The sequence below is a fragment of the Amphiura filiformis genome, chromosome 3, assembly GCF_039555335.1.
Source record: "Amphiura filiformis chromosome 3, Afil_fr2py, whole genome shotgun sequence".
NCBI lineage: Eukaryota > Metazoa > Echinodermata > Ophiuroidea > Amphilepidida > Amphiuridae > Amphiura > Amphiura filiformis.
In genome coordinates, this window is record NC_092630.1 from 17,964,401 (window position 1) to 17,984,914 (window position 20,514).

The following is a 20,514-nucleotide window of genomic DNA, read 5'->3' on the forward strand; positions in this document are numbered from 1 at the left end:
TATGAAATCTATTCGGCTTTCACAGTACACTGATTTTCAAGTTCAAACGCTAGCTCTTCAAAGGTGCTGAATTCGACCATCGTGCAAATCGCCAGATATCGTATGAGGAAATTAACATAAGGGCGCACATCACTGAAAATGATGCCAGTTTTTCTCTATAAAAATGCTAATTAAAATCATTTAAACAATTTTTGATATCTGCCATCTGTGATACACTTGTAGGATTTAATATTACTAATCATTACCAATCCAAATTTATGCAAATTTCTGCTCATTTTAATGCTTACTTTTCTTAGAATAAAAATAAATTAAGATTTGTTCCAAGTCTACCATGTTACAATACTGATAATTCAATAAAAAAAACTTTTTAGACTGCAACAAGTCTTACATTGTATTTATTTGGATAATGAATTGGAAATTCAAAATCATATTTGCTACACAAAGTAAAATTATTTGAAGTTTGAAATATATAGTGGACAAAATAAAGTCCAATTTGAAAGAATTTAATGTTTATTATAAATTGCATGTCCACTGACCCAAGCTATATAGGGTGTACTTTACGGGGTGTCCACATATTCGGGTTCAAAGGTCATTAAAGGTAATTTCTGGTCTGAATACGCAAAATAACATAATTACTAGTGTCGCCACTTGCACAGCAAAATTCTTACTAGCAAGTGCATGGATCTCTGATGTACGTAATTTCTGACGTGCTGCGTTATATAGTGCCTATAATCAAATTAAGCATTTCTTGGCCAAACTGGAACATGCGCGTTGCGTCCAAGTAGTGTACTAAGCGTGTACGCAGTGTAAGGCGCGTGTATGCTTTCTTCTGTACCGCGCCATGTGCGCGTATGTTTATCGCGGAAGAAATACTTAATTTGATTATAGTTCATATATATTTAGCTACGCGAGAATGTTTTGTGAACCGTGATACAACATGTCAAATTCCTTGTTTCTTTTCTCTTTCTTTTCCACAATCTAAACTAGTTATTCTGCTATTCAAGCAATAATAATAATATTATAGTGGCCATGCCTTATGTAATATAAGATCTAGTATAATTCAAAGCTATTAAACTTGAACTTTATCTTTGGATGTTAGAAAACATATTATTGGTCTTCTACGTGTTCTATGACTTTACAACCAAAGCTTAGGTTAGTCCACATTTGAAAGCATCTATTTTTACCTGATCAATGCAGGCTATACTCCCGGTCCCCGCACTTCGTTCATCCGCGGGTATTCATGCTCGTCGAAAATTTCGCGAAATAGGGGGTGTTTACAGATGAAGAAACGCGATTCGCGAAACACACAAAAAAGGGGGTGTTTTTTCAAACCACGTGTTCGCGAAATTGAAAAAAAGGGTATTTTCATCGACCAGCCTACGCGTTTCTGCAGAAAAGGGTATATTCGAAATATCGTTCGCGTTTTAGCGAAAATAGGGGTATTGTCGAAGGGTAAATAATTCGCGAAATCGCTAAAAAAGGGGGTGTTTTTCCCCTTAAAACTTCGCGAAATGAGATGCAAAAGGGGGTGTTTTTAAAGTTCACCGACAAGCATGAATACCCGCGGATGCACGGAGTGCGGGGACCGGGGCTATACTTATATCCCCAACTACACCACATTTCGCCATAATGCATTCTAGAAACGCTTGCTGTTAGAATAAGAACAAATTTAATGCTAATTTATTGCACATTCTAGGGAAGCGTGGTTCCCTTTTTAAAATAACCGAGTGAGAGGGTTTTCAAGAAAATATTTTTCCTGTCAAAACTGAAGCATCCTCTGTATAAAAGAAAATATGAATATTAACCGCACATCATGAACGACTCGTGATACCCAATTGTGGCACATTTGATGTCGTTCATGAGGCAGAGAATTTTATTTCAATTATATACACGCCAAAAATATTTTTTTAATTGAGCGAGAATGGCGATAGAAAAAACGTTGAAAATTCCATGTATAAATGACATTAGACCCAACAAATGATTACTGTTTCGTTTTTATGGTAATCTAATCTTTTATTTCCTGAAATAAAATTATGGGTCTAATGTGGGTTAATTGTATAATTGATGAAAACATCGACGTGTATAAAAGAAGCTACAAGAAAAATGGTAGGCCACGCCACATGGATAATCTATGCTTTTAGTATACGGCGAGTTCGTAGCGCACGTGTGAATCAAAATCGATATACTATTGTCCCGACTATTGTGCGTGTATAGCCTCATTTATAAAACACGTAGTTATCAACAATTGAGCGCTATTAATACACATTAATGTTTTTAAACAAATAAAATTCCAAAATATGTTACGTTTTCTGTCTTTGCTTGTCACTTGGTATGTTGAAGTAATGAAGTTGCGATTATATTTTTAATTTTCATCATGACACCATCAAGCCTGATAGCCGAGCGGTCTAAGGCGCTGGTGTTATGTCAATATCGTATAGGAGTACATTATAGCGGCTGATTGCAGCGTGGGTTCGAACCCCGCCGGTGCCTCTGACAAAATCAATTTCATTTATTTTTTAAAATTTCATATTATGCTAGGGAAATGTGGCTGGGAGAATGTATGTATGGCGAAGAGTGGTGTGATCCCCAACTCAGAACTTGATGATAGTTTAGTGATATGCAGATTACCATACTCATACAACTGACTTGGACGTTTTCAATAATGCTAACTTGACTCTGGTTTCACTAATTTGAAGCTGCAAATGTAACCATGGTAAAGATGGCCATTCGTTCGGTACAAAATCACTGCACGTTATTATTACTCTGTTGTTGAGTAAAAAGGAACAACGCAACAAAATGAGTGAATTGAACTCGTATTGAGTAAATTGTACGCATATTGGCGGAGTAAAATGTAACCAATACTTAGTTTCATTTAACTTAAATATTGTATTACTCTGTTTCCTTATTAATCAACATTGCAGAGCAATTTTATTTAGAGTGAACCACGCTTTGTTAATTTACAATAAATAAACTACAATAGTTAGTATCACTATTGTTCTTTTATACACTCATGGTATAATAATCAACTTCCAGAAAGTTTCATCTTTTCAGATCATTCAATTGTTTAGATTATATGTCAGTTTATAATACCGAATTTATTAATTCGTATTGAACAATTCATTGATGCCAGCACTAGTGGCATCCATTACTGCCTGTAGACAAAATGTCTACAAAGGTGACCTCAACGCCGTGGGTGGTCTTCCTGTGCTCTTGAATTGGACAGCAGTAACCTTGGCCAATTTTTAGTCCAAAGATTGTTTTCTAAGTTTGTGCCAGCATAACAAGACTTTCGGTCGATGGATTTTGTTGCCGTCGGTAAATATTTTTTTCTAAATTAAGCTGTTCATAACATATTAATAAAAATTCCTTTAAAGAAGGAATGGAGCGCCCAATGGAGCTTTGATGTAATGTGCTGCAATGTCGTTTAGATGCTTTTATTTCTTTAAAACAATAATGTAACATTAGCATAGTAAGCAAAGAAAGATTTGGAAATGTAAAGCATATTTATTGTGGTGGGAGAGGTGTAAAGTCGTTTGCATGGGATGTAAGAGGATTAGTTTCAAATAAAACGGAAAAGCCCAGGTTACCATTTCGGTTACTATTGTTAGGAAATGGTACATCATGTGGAGGTGGTTGTTGGAGCAGAATTATTTTATTCAGAATATAAGGGTCTACATAATTATTTAATTCTTATGGATTGTTGTAAAAACAGGTTTTATTTCTTATGACTGACTGCATGAGGTTACCATTTGTTAGGAAATGATTTATGATGGGGGTGGAATTGTTGGAGCAGACTTATTTTATACAGAATATATGTTTGCATATTTAATTCTTATGGATTGTTTTCCAAACAGGGGCATTTATTTCTTATGATTGACTGCATCGGTCAAGAAGTCAGGAACAAACAATCTGAAGAGGTGTTATTTAGTGATTTAAAAAAACAAATCAATACTGAAAGATATATGAATATTAACATTTAGATGACAATGTTTTAGGCCTATACGAGACATACTAGTCCTAGATTAGACCATTTAACGTGTTATAGAAATACATAATAAGAACTATCAGTTGTTACTAAGGTGATTTATAAACATTTAATTTATTTTTCACAAAATATTTAATACTGAATACAAAATGGCCCTACGTGATAGTATACATACATAAATAATAATCATTGCTATTATTAAGCCAGAATTTATTTTTGAATAAAGCCCATAGGCCTATATATCTCAATATGTGCAAAACAACAGAACTAAATGCCAAAAGTAGGCAGGGCTTCCATCACCTTTAGTCATGTAATTATCTTTTGTCTCAACACCGATAACATTGCATTTCCCCATGTGGAAATACACCTAAAATATTTTTATTGGACAAAATACGTGTCATACGAATGAGCCCCCCCCCCCCCATATAAAAATCTTCCGAAGCCTCTGTATTGTGCAAAATACTGTGCAAACGTTGCTATCCGATCCCTTAGTCAAACATATGTCTGTTTAGAAGGATTGGAGATCATGGTACCATGACAAATCACACAATGAAAAGAAAAGAACTGAACAAGCCACTGCCAGTGATACCAATCCCAAGACCTTTATTAGCACTATGGCGCTATGTGTTTGCGGTATTATATTGCTACATTAGCAGCACCAATGTCTTTTTGCATCCTTCATTAGGTTTCACTGCCTGATCAAAATTGTTCATGCCTCACCTCCATTTTCAACTAAATCGACGGTAATATTTCTCTTGGGATCAACATTTAACCACAAATTGCCACAGGCAAAAACTCGATTAAGGTCCTGGGAACTAAATACTACATAAGGTCATTTTTATGTAACTCATTGACCCATCTGTGTCATATACTGCCTCTAGCTACAAATGTCAGCCTGGTGACCTTGTCATCTCTAACCACAGGAGGGAAATCAAGTTGTGTTCTCTTCAGGCAGTGAAACCTAATGCACACCTCAAATAATAAAACTAGAATTGCAAGATTATGAATGTTTTGAGTCATCCAGTAGTGTAAAATAGACAAAAATATGAATCAAATACTGGACTCACCAACGATTATTTCAGTAACGCTGCGACCCGTTCACCGGGTCTTCATCACACTGCGCAGAGACTTGACTGATGGTTTGGTCACGTGATGGTAATCGGCGAGGAAGTAGTTTCACGGTGGGGTCCCAGGCGTGTGATAGCAGTAAACGGAGGCCCCCCTCTTGTCGAGTACTGGCTGCTCAGCTCTTTCCCGGATGGATTCTTTCACTCCCCTCTCAAACCACCTCTCCTCCTTGTCGAAGATTATAATGTCGTCGGCATTGAATTGGTGGCCAGAGAGTTTTGAATGGGTGAAGACTGCGGTGTCCTGGTTTTCGTTGGAACTTCCTCTCCGGTGTTGATTGAAGCGTCTATTAAAGCTCCATCCGGGAAAGAGCTGAGCAGCCAGTACTCACACTGCAAAAACAAGTGTTTATATTTAAACACCATATTGTGTTTATCAGAGCAACACTTAATAAACACATAATTCATGTTAATGGTCTAACACTAATGTTAATTTTTCTAACACTAATGTTCATAAATTAACACTTGGTGTTATATTACAAACATTAGTGTTTGTAATATAACACCAAGTGTTAATTTATGAACATTAGTGTTAGACCATTAACATGAATTATGTGTTTATTAAGTGTTGCTCTGATAAACACAATATGGTGTTTAAATATAAACACTTGTTTTTGCAGTGCAACAAGAAGGGGGCCTCCGTTTCCTGCTATCACACGCCTGGGACCCCACCGTGAAACTACTTCCTCGCCGATTACCATCACGTGACCAAACCATCAGTCAAGTCTCTGCGCAGTCTGATGAAGACCCGGTGAACAGGTCGCAACGTTACTGAAAAAAAATCGTTGGTGAGTCCAGTATTTGATTCATATTTTTGTCTAAAACTAGAATTGGTTAAACTTGCCATAGTGCCCCTATGATTCCCACGGGGGCGGGGGGTGAAGTTCATTATGGGGCCAAAACACCTATCATGTTCTAATGTATCTCAAATTGTTCCTCTCAGCGCTAGGAACTGTCATATTTTTAGCTATTGTTCTACGTGCTTTATAGTTCAGGAGTATAACGTCGAATACAATGATGCCGTCAATAATTTAATACAGGTCAAAATGCCCGGTCAAAATGGTCCGATTTCACTGGTCTCAAATTTCTTCCATTAACATAAGAAATCTCAAACATATACTTAATTTACAATTTTGCTGCAATTTGTGTTCCCCTTCAGAATCAGAGTAAATGTAGCCAAAGTCCAATAAAAATATTGAACAATTTGAGGTAAACTATAATATGATAGAACAAAATATTAAATGTTGGCCCTATTATGACCTCCGACCCCTCGTGGGAAGCATAGGGGCATGAAAAAAATGGAACTAATTCTATCCTTTGAGGTGGAAAGATGCCAAAAAAACATTCGTTACACTAATGTAGGAAAACTAGATGCTAACCCAGAGCGATCTGTACTAATAATTATGCCAGTTGACTTTATTTATTCCTGATGAGATGAGATGAATTTGACACATTTTACAACAATCCTCATGATGGAACCAGTTTTAAATTTTGGCCCGACTATCACCTTCGACCCTTCGTGGGAAGCATAAAATAAAATGGAACTAATTCTAGTTTTATCATTTTAGGTGAAGGATGCCAAAAAAATTGGTTCCAAAGGGCAATAAATGAAGGTAGCAAGATTAAATGCTAACTCAAATATCACTACAGCGCGTCATCATGGTCTTGTACGACTGCAGTTACAGAGTCATAGTGGACCTTCAATCTGTATTTTATAATAAGGAATTACCTCCGAGGCCGCATTAGTTGGATAACAATTTTCGATGGGATATGACTTGTGTCGCTTGGATGATGCTCCACAATGGTCACATTTTTATTCCGTATTGACTAAAAGCGCTTTGTATGAGTGATCAGCATGATATGGCTCAGTGCAGAGGTACCGCGTGAACGTGTTTTAACCTATTACTATGGTAGTTAATTATCCCAGGGATGTGAGAGACAGTAGATCCGATTGTTACATCACTTCTACCAAGATGCCAATAATTGTAACGTATTCCAGGACAGCAAAATAAATAAATAAAAGCAGTTCACATGCTTGACAGCAAGAAACGTGCTATGAATCTGAACACAAATGTATAAGGTCATTTGTATTAGTCTTACAGATTAGTAATATACAAATTATACACTCAGTTCACGGAAATTTTAATTACGAAACTTGCAAATCAAAATCTTAACGTTATTGAACGTTGATACATGTAACAGCATACTGTGGATTAGCGTCGTTAAAGGTGAAGTTGGAATTTTATGATGGCAGTCATTCCACCGCATCCGTTCCATCCTGAAGATCTTCATGTGCCAGATTACCTGCCCAACAACATATCATCTGCTCAAATCGCTGCAGGTGGTGTGGCATCTTTTACCATCACCGTGTTGGTATTCTGGGGAATGACTAAGACTGATTTCGAGGGCACTGTGCTTTCTCCATCCAGACGTATGGCTTTGAGTTGGTGGGGAATGAATGGCGGATTACATATTATTCTCCAAGGCTACTTGGTGTTCTTTCATAAAGGAATGGCGGCAAGTTTGAATCCTATAGCGCAAATATGTAAGTAACATAGGCGTAGATCCCGGGGGGGATGGGGGGGGGATAAATCCCCCCAATATTTTGCCAGGGGGGATGGTCCATACAATCATCCCACCCCCCCCCCAATGTTGACGCTTGATAATGGGTTTCTGACCAAATTAACCTCATATTTGCCCATTTTAGCCCCAAAAGTGCAAATTTTCGCGCGCTTCTCGCGCATTTAATCTACTTTTACACCATATTTCATCAGTTTAGCTTCAAAATAGCAACAATTTTCCCGCGCTTCGCGCGCATTTATATCATAAACTAATTCTGTCGCCAAAGGGTGCTGGATTGACTATACTCCAAGATTTTTTTCCAACTTCATCCCCCCCCCAATGTCAAAAAGAAATCTACGCCACTGGTAAGTAATATCCCGATTGACATGCCTCATCTCCCGCACCATTCATCCCCAATTCACATCAGGAGGGTGAGAGTTCATATGAGCAATGTATGGTAAAACATGCTATACCACCAACAGCCATTTTTTTTTTATTGTAACGAATGGTTCCTGTTCTAACTATATCCTGTCGGACGGTCTGTGGCAAGTTAAGAATCGTCTTTGACCATGCGCAGATAAAACTCCACCCATACCATATTTTGGCTCGTCCCGGGGGCTCGTCAAGAAGATATTTAATGCCTACAAGTTCCCAGTGGCGTAGCTAGGGGTTGTGGCGCCCAGGGCTAAGGATACATAATGGTATATCCCCTCCCCAATTTTTGAAACAAGTGCGCGCAAACCGGGCCTATCACTCATTAATTTTGGTTATAATGAAGTTGCATATCGGCCTTAAATTGATCTTTCAAATGATTTTGTGCTGAAATGCGCACGAAAATTTTGACTTTCATCGCTAGGAGGGGGCGCAGAATCGATGCTGAATTGGTAAATTCGTTATTATACCATGTTTACCGTATTCGTATCGTAGGCCTATAATAAAATGTGACCAAATGTATTATGTGCACATAGCGCAGCGTCATCATCCCTATATCTTCGTGTCAGAAATTGCCATGATAATAGGGCGAGTCTAGGCCTACTAGTTCTTCAACAGCCACGCGATTTAGAAGGCAGAGTATTTAATTCTAATTTTATATACTAGTAGCCAAATTTGGTTTTTTTGGAATTTAGTGAAAATGAAGACTAAAAAGATGATGAAAATTATATGTAGAACTTACATAGAACCCCGCCAAAGATAACATTCAAAAACATTTGTTAATAATCTACTGCAAATATTCTAAAATAATGTTATCTAAGTATTGACAAAATATTTGGCACAAAATGTTTGCAAAAAATACTTTACAATAACCTTTTGAAAACATTTTAAAAATATTGTTGTAGCGTGTTTTCATACAAAACATTTCAATGACCTGTATATAACCTGACATTTAATTATGTTATTAAAACGTTTTTATCTAAACCCAAACCCAAAGTATTACATGTTCAAAACGTTTTAAAACATTTTTGTGTTTGCTGGGAAGTTTCGTCAGACTGGAGATGTAAGACAGACACAGAAGTGGCCGCCCAAGAAAAACAACGGCTGCAGAAGACCGGTACATCAGGCTGGCAGCACTTCGAAACCGTTTTAATGAAACTGTGTGATATTCCTTACTCATGTTTACTGATGCAAATGGCGCAGATAATGGCAGATTTGGCACATTTTGTTTGAGACCTCCTTGTCTTTCAAAGACAGTTACTCAACCATGGAATAAGTTATGGTCACAAATTTAGTGTCATTCTTGAGAGGAAAGAGCAATGCTTGTATTGATATGAAATAATATGGAAATAGATTTCAAATATTTCTGCTATATAGCCGTTTTGGAAAGTTTCCAAACTGTTTTTGAGGAGTTAATATACCAGCCGACAAGGGTTTTTTTTGTGAGTACATAATGTAATAAACACAACCAAATTTAAAAAATGACAAATTACGAATTGACCACGCAAAAGCCAATCCATGGCATCAGCTTATTATGTGGCCTGAAGCAACCCGTACAGGAATCATTGTACACTTTTGCCAGCGCACAATTAAAATAGCGGGGTATTTGATTTGCATTTTGACATGCATGGGTAAACCTTTAATGACAATGAAATTAGACCTCTCAGATGCGTGTAGATGCCGGCCTATTCAGGCGACGCATTCTATGCTAGCTCCGCCGCGTGATACAACTCCCTATGTCATTTTTAAAATTGCACGGTTTCTATTGTTCTATAAACAATGGGAACCGACGGTTGAGTTTAGATTTCACCCCTAACACCCTATATACCTTGACACGTTTTTGTTAACATTTTGTGGGATCCGTCATGGCCAACATTATCAAAGCAATCTTAGGATAGCATGATTACCGATCAATAGCCTCATCTCCCGTTTTGCCCTAACAAAATGGATAAGGCATCAGCAGAAACATATTTTTCTCATATCCCAGAAACAAATGCTGCCTGGCTGCGTTTTATTCAGATATTATGAGAACAAAAAAAGCATCATTCCCAAACCGAACTATATTCGTGTTCCCAGTATACAAATGTTTGTCCAAACTGCTGGTGCAATTTTGTCAAATAATTTAGAATCCGAATACTGTTTGTACTAGGCATCATTGCGAGGTAATCATTGAGAACAGAATGTACCGTTTTCTAGAAATACTAAGTATTTCCGTTTTTGTACTGTGCTTATTTGTTTTTGTCAATAGATTAATAAATATAATGAGACAACTAGCCAAAATGTATTCTGTATATTAAAAGGGCATTTCGTGATACACAGTCTCATCCCCCCACTTTTCTCAAAAAAAGTTGAGATTTTTACATCACTGGAAACCTCTGGTTACATAATGTTTATGTACAAAATATTTCTTGCAGATTAATTCGTTTAGCAAAGATATCGTGAAATTTGAATTTCGTTCTGGTGCACCAGAGCGAAATTACAACGCATTATCTACGGAGCAGTGTAATACACATAATCATGCATAACTCGCGAACGCAAAATCGCAATCAACTGAAATTTTGGGAATACTAGTTTTTTTCGTGGATATCTAATGAAAAATGACATAAATAGAGGATACTAGGATCACGAAATACTCCTTTAACTTTCACAAAATTGTTCCAACTATTTCGTGAATAAAAGTTCATATTTTTATATCGCAAAAGGTTGTACTGCCACTTAGTCAGTATTCCTATGGCAAAAACGTTAAAACATGTTTGTATCCACCCTAATTAGATTTAATTTGCATATGTGCATAATTAGGCAAATGACATGTAGTTTCACGCAAACCGTACATCAAATTTGTCCCAAAGATTAAGAATGATGATAAAGAACCTCATACTCACCTTAAATGCCTTTAAAATTAATAAATGACGCCAACAAATCATCCTCAAAGTTTGAGAAATATGTCTGGCAAGCTATGACAATTAAACATACAAAAATATCGAAACAAGCATTGGTATAGGTTTCACATTTTTATTCAAAACAAAAATAATTGTTTCAAATACTGATTGAACAGGTACAAAATATTCCTGAGAATTATCGGGGAATACAAAACTATTGAATACAAAACTATTGAGAAATATAAACTGATTGGGAATACAAAACTATTGAGGAATGGAATATAAAAATATTGGGAATACAAAACTATTGAGCAATACTAAACTATTGAGGAATACAAAACTACTGAGGTATACAAAAATATTGAGGTATACAAAACTTGAGGTAAGAGGTTTACAAAACTATTGAGGTATACAAAACTATTGAGGAATGGAATATAAAAATATTGGGAATACAAAACTATTGAGGAATACCAAACTATTGAGGAATACAAAACTACTGAGGTATACAAAACTACTGAGGTATACAAAACTTGAGGTAAGAGGTATACAAAACTAGTGAGGTATGATACAAAACTATACTGAGGAATGGAATATGAAACTATTGAGAAATACCACAGTGGAGGAATACAAACTTTTGAGGAATACAAAACTATTGAGGAATGCAAAATGATTGAGAAATACAAAACTTTTGAGGAATACAAAACTATTGAAGAATACAAAACTATGATAATAAACATGGGGGAAGTTAGGGAAAACCAATATTTGATCAATAAATCAATAACTACTTGTCTTGAATTGCTGAATTTTCAGTGCAGTAGTTGTAGTCCTTGCCCCGATAATATACATATCTTACTTTTCACCAATACACTATTATTTTTGAGAAACATGCAAAAATAGGCACAAAATTGGCCAGGGGTGTAGTACCCCCTTAAAGGTAGTAGATTAGTGATATGCTAACTCAGAAAATATTGGAACAGTAATTTCTTATTTAAGGGACAGGTCAAAATTGATCAAATGGAAGATGAAAAAAATTAACAATAAATTTCAAGTTTCCCCTTTTCCTCAAAAACAAAACAAAAAACCCTTAAATTCCCCACTCATGGTTCAAATAAAAATTCAAATTCCCCTAAAGACGAGTCCAAGCAATAATAAAATTGTGACCCAAAATGAGCTAATGAGGCAATTGTTAATAACCGCAATACAAGCATACCAAGGGCTTAAAACCAGAAACACCTATGTCAATATGTATTCTCAATTACATGTTACTCATTCCGGCAACATATTGGCGGTTAATTATTCTGCCCTCCATAATAAATACAAGTGACTTTGGGGTATGCATTATCACTTAAAATTAGTTACACACAACATATATTTTTCATGTATACTATTTTGTTCAACATGTAGGCCCTAGTTGATTTTGTATTAGTGTACTATGTAGTTTTAAGATTCTGTGCAGCGCCTTGAGGCTGTTTTTACATCGTAGGGCGCTTTATAAATGCCATGTATTATTATTATTATACCCCAAAGTCACTCAGTGACTCACGCTAGACAATGCACTAGACGTACGTCCATGCACCAAGTGAAAGTTTAACGTTCGCGCCAGCACAAAGCACCGCAAATTCCACAGATAGTTGTGTATGATGTAGTTAATTGTAATGGCACAAAAAAAATTAGATTTTAGTTTATAATTTTAATGGTTTTTTATTACTTTTTCTGTGTGTAAAGTAATTTAATTTCAAAGCTAAATTTGGCCAACAACATTTTGTTGGGAAGAAAATCATTACTGTTAATTCATAAAACATACAGCATAAATAATGCCCTCTATGGTATACATGTAGGTGCATCTTCAGACCACCTACAGACCGTCTGATTTAATATACCTTAACCTTAATGAATGACAACTATCACTAACGAATCAAAGTTTAAATCTCTACAATCAATGATTTAAACTCTACTGAACTGTAAAACAATTAATAACTATTTAACTATGATAATCTTCATAATCGTAATAACTATTTACTTTACGACAGTTTCTACTTCAATCAATAATAATTATCTACACATTGATTACATGTATGTACACAATACATCCTTGAACTTATATTAAGGTTGGTCTGAACCCTGGAATTATGAAAACTTTCGGGCCTCATAACTGCTAAATTATTAGACTAAAAAATATAAAAGTATACATGTTTAGAATGGAAATGACTTGATGAATTCATCAGTGAGGTCAATTTGGGCCAAAATGCTCATTTTGGAGAAAATCCCAAAAACAGCTTTTTGGCCCAAATTTTTAGTACTGCAGAGTAACGTAACAAAAAAAATGTTTGGCCAAAAAACGGTCTCTAGATATTTTTATCTAGTTTTTAAAAATTAATAAAATTTTTTTTTGGGCCAAACAATTTTTTTTTTTTAGATGAAAAAAATTTGGGCCAAAAACCTGCTTTTGGGGATTTTCTCAAAAATGAGCATTTTGGCCCAAATTGACCTCACAGATGAATTCAGCAAGTCATTTTCAGTCTAAAAATGTATACTTTTATATTCTTTAGACTAATAATTAAGCAGTTATGAAGCCCGAAAGTTTCCATAATTCCAGGGTTAAGACCACCCTTAGCCTTTACAAAACATCCTTGAACTTATAATAGCCTCGAAAGTTCATCAAAAACCAAAAATAATATGGGAACTTCCTAATGGTTTAAGTATTTGCATATCTTTTTGAATTTGTGCTTGGCAACATTAGTAAACCATACAACACTGAAGTAGATACAATTTAATTGATTGATAATGCAAGGCGGTTATTTCAGGACAAACAAAAATAAGAATGTGTGATGTGTTAATTAGATAATTACCATGGGTCTCTAGGACACACCCCCTCCATCAGCTACCAACAGGAGTGTCAATTAATATATTCAAAATGACTTAAACATACATGTAATAACATGCTGAGTTTTCTGTGTCAATATAAACATTAATGTAATTAACATTTTAATTAGTTTTGACATGTAGAATTATACAAACAAGTGTAATCCTATGGAGGAAATAGTGTACATGGTCAGTGCAAGGACATCGTAAATAAGTGGCATTTTGGGTGAAATTTAGTTGTCTTAGAAGCAATTAATCAATTGTTAATAAAATAATCTAACATTAAAAACATAAGTAAAATACTAGTAATTGAAAAACAAATAATGCTTATCCTGTAAAATGACAAAAATGCAGATACAATCTTCTTGTACTAATACGATAACTGTCGTCATCTTTAAAACTCCCATGAAATATACTAGATACACGTTGTAGTACAGGGCTTCCCAAACTTTTTTCTCCTGTGACCAAAATTTCAAAAGAAAAATACAGCACAACCCATAGCATAATGCACTTATCAAATGCAACCCCGGCCCCTGGGGACCCGGGGATGGCCGGGTCGTGGGCCGTTGATTTTGGGTTTAAAAGTTCAAGTCACGGGTAAACAACCGCCAGTCCCGGACCCATCCGGGCAAAACTCTCAGCCACTCCCGCCTCCCGGGCGAACATCCGATGCAAGCCGCTGCAAACCCCGGGTATTCCACGGCCCAAGTTCCCGGCCCTGAGCATCGGATATAGGCCTGGATCTTACAATCGCGGCAATCTTGTCATGCGGGCTCAAAATTGCCATGACTGGTATCGCCATTTTGGATATTATTTAAAACATCCTTTCAACGATTTGTGATCATTAATCTGTATAACACAAGACATTGAATTCAATTTTTATATTATACACTTCTAATTATTTTTTTAAAGAAGAAAAATACAGCTCGAGAATTTATAAAGAACATGTACACTACCTGTAGTATAGTCTTCCATTAAGTATTATGGCCATGTAGCAGTTGATCGCAGATGTCACAAAAGTATCATGGATTCTTTTATTATCATGGTCAGTTTTGTTTTTGAGTGTATTAGGCCTAAAACTTAAAATATTTTAAAACTTTACTCTCGGTAGGTGGTTAAAACTTTTTAAAAAGTAGCGTAAAAAATAGAAACCAACTTCATTTGGCATATTAAAATAAGCGTATAGCAGGCTCTCATTTGCATATGTGCATGTCAAGAAGCCAGTGTGGTCTGGTTAAACATGCTAACTTTAGAGCCCCGCTAAATAGCAGATACATGCCCTACTGCAAAATTTTGAAACTACAGCCAAGATTTTGTTTTTAGAATAGATTTTAATAAATGAACAGTTACATTAATGTGGCGACTCAGTGGATTATTAATATACATCCACGGCTCAAGAACAGCTAGGAGTCCCCGGCCCATAAATGAAGGGCATCCTTACTAGCAAACCACGGCCATGTTCACGGCCCATTTTACTGGTTGGAAAACCCGGTGCGTTATGATATAATCCCGGCCCTCGCCGGGTAAAGTCCCAGCCCAATTTCCGGGGTTTTGGCCGGCGTCAACTCTTATACCAGTCCCGCCAACACCCGGCTCCCCGGGATACATTTTGAGTCAAATCCCGGGTCACATGATGTCAAGTCCCGGACCATCCCCGGGCCCCCAGGGGCCGGGGCTGCATTTGATATGTGCATAATACGAATGCTGTTACTTTCCAAAACTTGGCAGCAGCGTACCAGACAAAATTTCCAAAACAAAGCATTAAAAAAAAAAACATAAAAAAACAACAACACAAAGAGTTCAATGTACACATACGTACAAATAAATACCAATATTTCAATGATGTCCTAGAATACTGTATTGGTCCTTAACAATAGCTCGGGTGGGGGGGGGGGGCACAACATTTTCCTAAGGGAGGCATTTATTAGGAGCACATTTCTCAAATAGCTTACAAATTGTGGAGAAATTCACACTGGCTTCCCACTTGTTTCTCGGATCAAATCCACTATGGCTGCAGCCACACAAATAGCTGATTATCGGTAAAAAATGCCAGTTTTATAAGCTTAATCTGATCATCACATGATGTGGTATGGAAATATGGGACCCCTCAGCACAACTGAGCCCTGAAGTCGCCAATCATCATTTTTGAGATATTCACCAAAATATTCTGCTTGAAATTAGCTTTAAAATGATGTATATCATGTCTATAGTACTTGACATTTAAGTAGTGAAAAATCAATAAAACAGTCAATAAATCCTTTGTTTCCTATTGTTTATTATTAAATTCGATGGAACATATCTCAATAGTGGCACTGGCGACATCCGGGCTCAGTTGTGCTGAGGGGTCACATATGGTCACCTTTTCATTGCAAAATTATGGGGGTGCTTTATTAGGAACAATACCATATCTTACACTGACCTATTCAAGTTGAAATCCATACACCCCCTAGGGAAGACATGACCTTAATCTAGCTTCCACAGGGAATGTGAATTTCAAATTGGATTACGTACCGGAATGGGTGCAGGACTCTATGCACTACCTGTGTGGGAGATTAAGGTCATGTCTTCTATAATTGGTGTATGGATTTTAACACGAATATAGCCCAAATTTTCACTATCTATGCTAGCATCATGGGTGTACATACATACTACACCGATAACTCAAGTTAGGAATGTAAATACACATTACAATTTAATACTGAAGTCATACAATATTTTTTAAAAACACCAATGGTTTAGAAAGTACATATGCAGTCATTTCCAGTACAATACTTTGCATAAAGCTTTCAGATCCATTCCAGTTTTTAGCAAGTAACATGGGACATCATAAGGGGCTAGAATTTAATTATTGCACAGCCCCTTATGATGTCCCATGTTACTTGCTAAAAACTGAACCCTGGGGAGGGTAAATTGGGGGAGGGCAAGAAATTTTGGCGAGCCAAAGGGGGGGGCAAGCAATTGTTTTCAAGCCGAGAGGGGGAGGGCAAGTGATTTTTGGCACACATTCTTATCTTGGGGCACCTTTTCATTTTTAAATAAAACGCTCTAAAAGGCTTAGGAAAACCGTGCGGAACGCTTAAATATGCTGCTTTCCATAACATGTATATAGACCATTTAAGGTTTGCAAATTGGAGTCCAAAAAATTGGCATGTGCAAGGGGGGCAAAGATTTTTGGTGGGCTGAGAACAAGCGATTTTTGGCGGGCGAGAGAGGGGGCAAGCGATTTTTGGCGAGCCATTTGGAAATTGTACCCCCTGGGGGCTCATAATTATTGCACAGCCCTAATAGGTCAAATCATCTCTTGATCCAAACTTTTCAGGTGTGAATGAGAAATTCCAAAACATTATTCTTAAAAGAAATTAGAAAAACATTTCATGTGTTTGACTTTGGGGAACTTCTTCTGCATTGTGAGGGCTATTAAACATTTCATTTAGGATCAAAATTTCAATGTACTACAAATAAAAATGTCATTCATATCAATGTACTACATAAAGTGTCATTCATATCACTATAATAGGCTTACATGAAATAATGTACAACTTATATTGCTTCTTATAAACTGTATTGTTTCACAAGTTGAATTGGAATTCTTGAGAGTTCTGAGGTATTTCTTGTCAAACCCTGCGAGTTTTGAGGTTTTTCTTGTCAAACCCTGTGAGTTTTGAGATATTTCTTGTGAAATCTCTGCAAGTATTGAGGTAGTTCTTGTCAAACCTATGCAAGTTGTGAGGTATTTCTTTTGGAATCTCTGAAAACATTTTAGTTTTTGTGCACATCAACTTCAAATATCCATCTATTATGATCATCACTTTTCCTTTGCCTTTCTGTACTGCTTTTTTATACCAAGATGAATGCCCTTTTCATGTTCCGATCTATTACTTGAGCTTTTGAAATCTTTTGAGCAATGTCTACACTTATATGGCCTGTCATCTGAATGATATGCTTGATGATTTTTCAATTCCGTCAGAGTGTAGAATGTCTTTGCACATAAATTGCATTCATGGTTTTTCACACCAGTATGTGTCTTTTTATGACGGAGTAAACCATTACTTTGCTTGAATCTTGCCCCACAAATTGTGCATGCATAGTTCTTGGCATCAGAATGAGATTCCATGTGCTTTGTAAGTTCTGGAACAGACTTAAAAGCCTTTTCGCACTGTCCGCACTGATAAGGCTTATCATCGCTATGAATTTTCTCATGACGCGTGCGATTTGATTGACAGGTAAAAGCCTTATCACAGTCTGGAAAGGAACACTTGAATGGCCTCTCTTTTGTGTGCTTTCGGAGATGAACACGCAATGCTGAAGCCAATACACATCTGTAGTCACACAAGTGGCATGCATGATTCTTCTGTGACAGGTGGATTGCCTCATGCTCTTTGAGGTGTCCTTTAGCACGGAATGCCTTGGGACAGAACCTACATTTATGATCTCGCACTCCCGTATGGCTTTTTTCATGATCCATACATGAACCTCGGTTTGGAAAACTTTTCTTGCATGTACGACACCGATATATCTCTTTGCCCATGTGCACAACTTGAACGTGAATGGTAAATTCTCTCAATGTAGGCAATTGAGTTCTACACAACTTACACTCATATACCGTTCCATCTTCTGTTGTTATTGCTTTGATCTTGGTATGGAATTTAGCTGGTACACTGTACATTTTCAAACCATCTTGCATCCCTTGTGCTCTTCTGTGGGCTCTGTATTTATGCGAATATAGCGTTGAGTTGGTTTTGAAGGTCATTCCACATAGACTACACTTAAAGGGTCTTTCTTCAGACATCCCTTCCTCTTCATGTACAATCGATGGGCAATCATGTTATTTTTTTTTTTGACAAAAGTTTTGGAACATTTGTCACATCTGTACATCTTCGTCCCATGAGTGGTGACTTTGTGATTTTTCAGTTCTTTCCATGATTTGAAAACTTTATTGCAGTTGAGTCGCTTACAACGGAAAGTGTTTACTTCTGCATAATGTGGCTTACTTGTATCAGGTGCAGGTTTATGGCCAGCTTTTTTGTGGAGATAGAATGAAGACCTTTGCTTGAATCTCTTCCCGCACTCTTTACAAACATATTCATGGGCCGTGTGAGCTGCCACTTTATGGTCCTTTAGACCATCTCTTGTATGGTATATCTTCTTACAGATATGGCACTCAAAGTTCTCTTGTTTCTTGCCATGTTTCAATTGATGTCTTCCAAGGGCTGCTTCACTTGAGAAAACCTTCTTACAATTTGAAACAATACATATGAATACATTTGATGACTCATCCGTCTCACTCTCAAAATGTCCATTACTGCCAGATTTAGGCTTTGGCTCGGCCTTTTCAGACTGACTGTCAGTATCACATGAAAGTATATCAGCACCATCATTTTTAATTGCTTTTGAAGTTGACTTCTTTTCTTCAAGTTTCCCTTTTGGATGACATTGAGCACAATCTCTATTTGTACATCTGTGTACATCTGTTAACTCACATGATTTTGATTTTATGTGTTCATCTAACTTTTCCAGGGACAAGAAACTCTTGTAACATTTATCACATTTATACTTTGTAACCAAGTGAATGTGATAGAGATGGATACTCAATGCTTGTCTTTGTTTGAAGACTTTTCCACATCCTTCATACTCGCAAGGGAAGTGGTGGCGACCATGGTCTTTGTGGCCTTTCTTCTGATGCTGAAATAGAGAGTGCCTATTATTAAATCCCACTCCACATTCACCGCATCTAAACTGATGACCTAAATGAATGAGCCTATGATCATTCATGGTTCTCTCATCCAGATATTCTTTAGCACAGAAGTTGCATTGATATGTCATTCGGTCATCCCTGTGAGTCTCTGTGTGATATTTCAAAGATTTGGCAGATGTTACAACCTTTTGACAATCCTCAAATGGACAGACGAAATGGCCCCTTCTGTCACGTGTGTCATGGTCACCTTCGGATGAAAAATCATCTGCAAAACAATCTGCACATCGTCTACAGGTACAATGTCTTTTTATCTTTGTGATATTATCACTTGTATTTTGCCTTGGCCGATTGTGATATGAATGTTGTTTGCTAGCTTGGCCTCCTGTTCCACTGTCTGTTCTTTGTACATTCTTCTCTGATACTAGTCTTTTCTCCTTCTGCCTGGTCTTGCCTGTTCTTTGCCCCAGCTGATTGTGACATGAGCTTGAAGAGATTTCTCCTTCTTTGTTAGCGTGATCACCTGCTGCACTTTGTAAGTTCTTCTTTGACATTGGATCATTTTGAATGTATGAACCTGAAGTGGTCTTTTGTTTTTTGTTAGCTAGGCCACCTGCTCTACTATTTGTTCTTTCCAAGTTCTTATTTGATGATTGTCTTTGTACTACATTCTCTGGTTGTCTTTGATCATTCTGCCTGTTCTTTCCTGTTGCTTGCCTTGACTGATTGTTACATGGACTTGATGAAGGTGTTTCCTTAGCATGCCCACCTGTTGCATTGTCCACTCTTTGACAGTTAGTATCATTTTGTCTTTTATCATTCTGCCTGGTCGTTCCTGTTGCTTGCCTTGACTGATTGTGACATGAACCTAAAGGGGTTTCTTGTTCTTTGTTAGCTAGGCCACCTGTTCCATTACTTTGCAAGTTCTTCTTTGATGATTGTCTTTGTACTATATTCTTTGGTGATTGTCTTTGA

General features: G+C 36.8%; 1 protein-coding gene across 1 annotated transcript in view; it reads left to right on the forward strand.

Moving 5' to 3' along the window:
- Positions 1-7,359: 7,359 nt before the first annotated feature.
- The window catches only part of LOC140147105 (uncharacterized), a 68,543-nt gene continuing 55,388 nt past the window's right edge, over positions 7,360-20,514 (forward strand). Inside the window, exon 1 of the mRNA XM_072168880.1 lies at positions 7,360-7,657. Coding sequence (XP_072024981.1) covers positions 7,360-7,657 — 298 coding nt within the window. The remainder of the gene's footprint in view (positions 7,658-20,514) is intronic.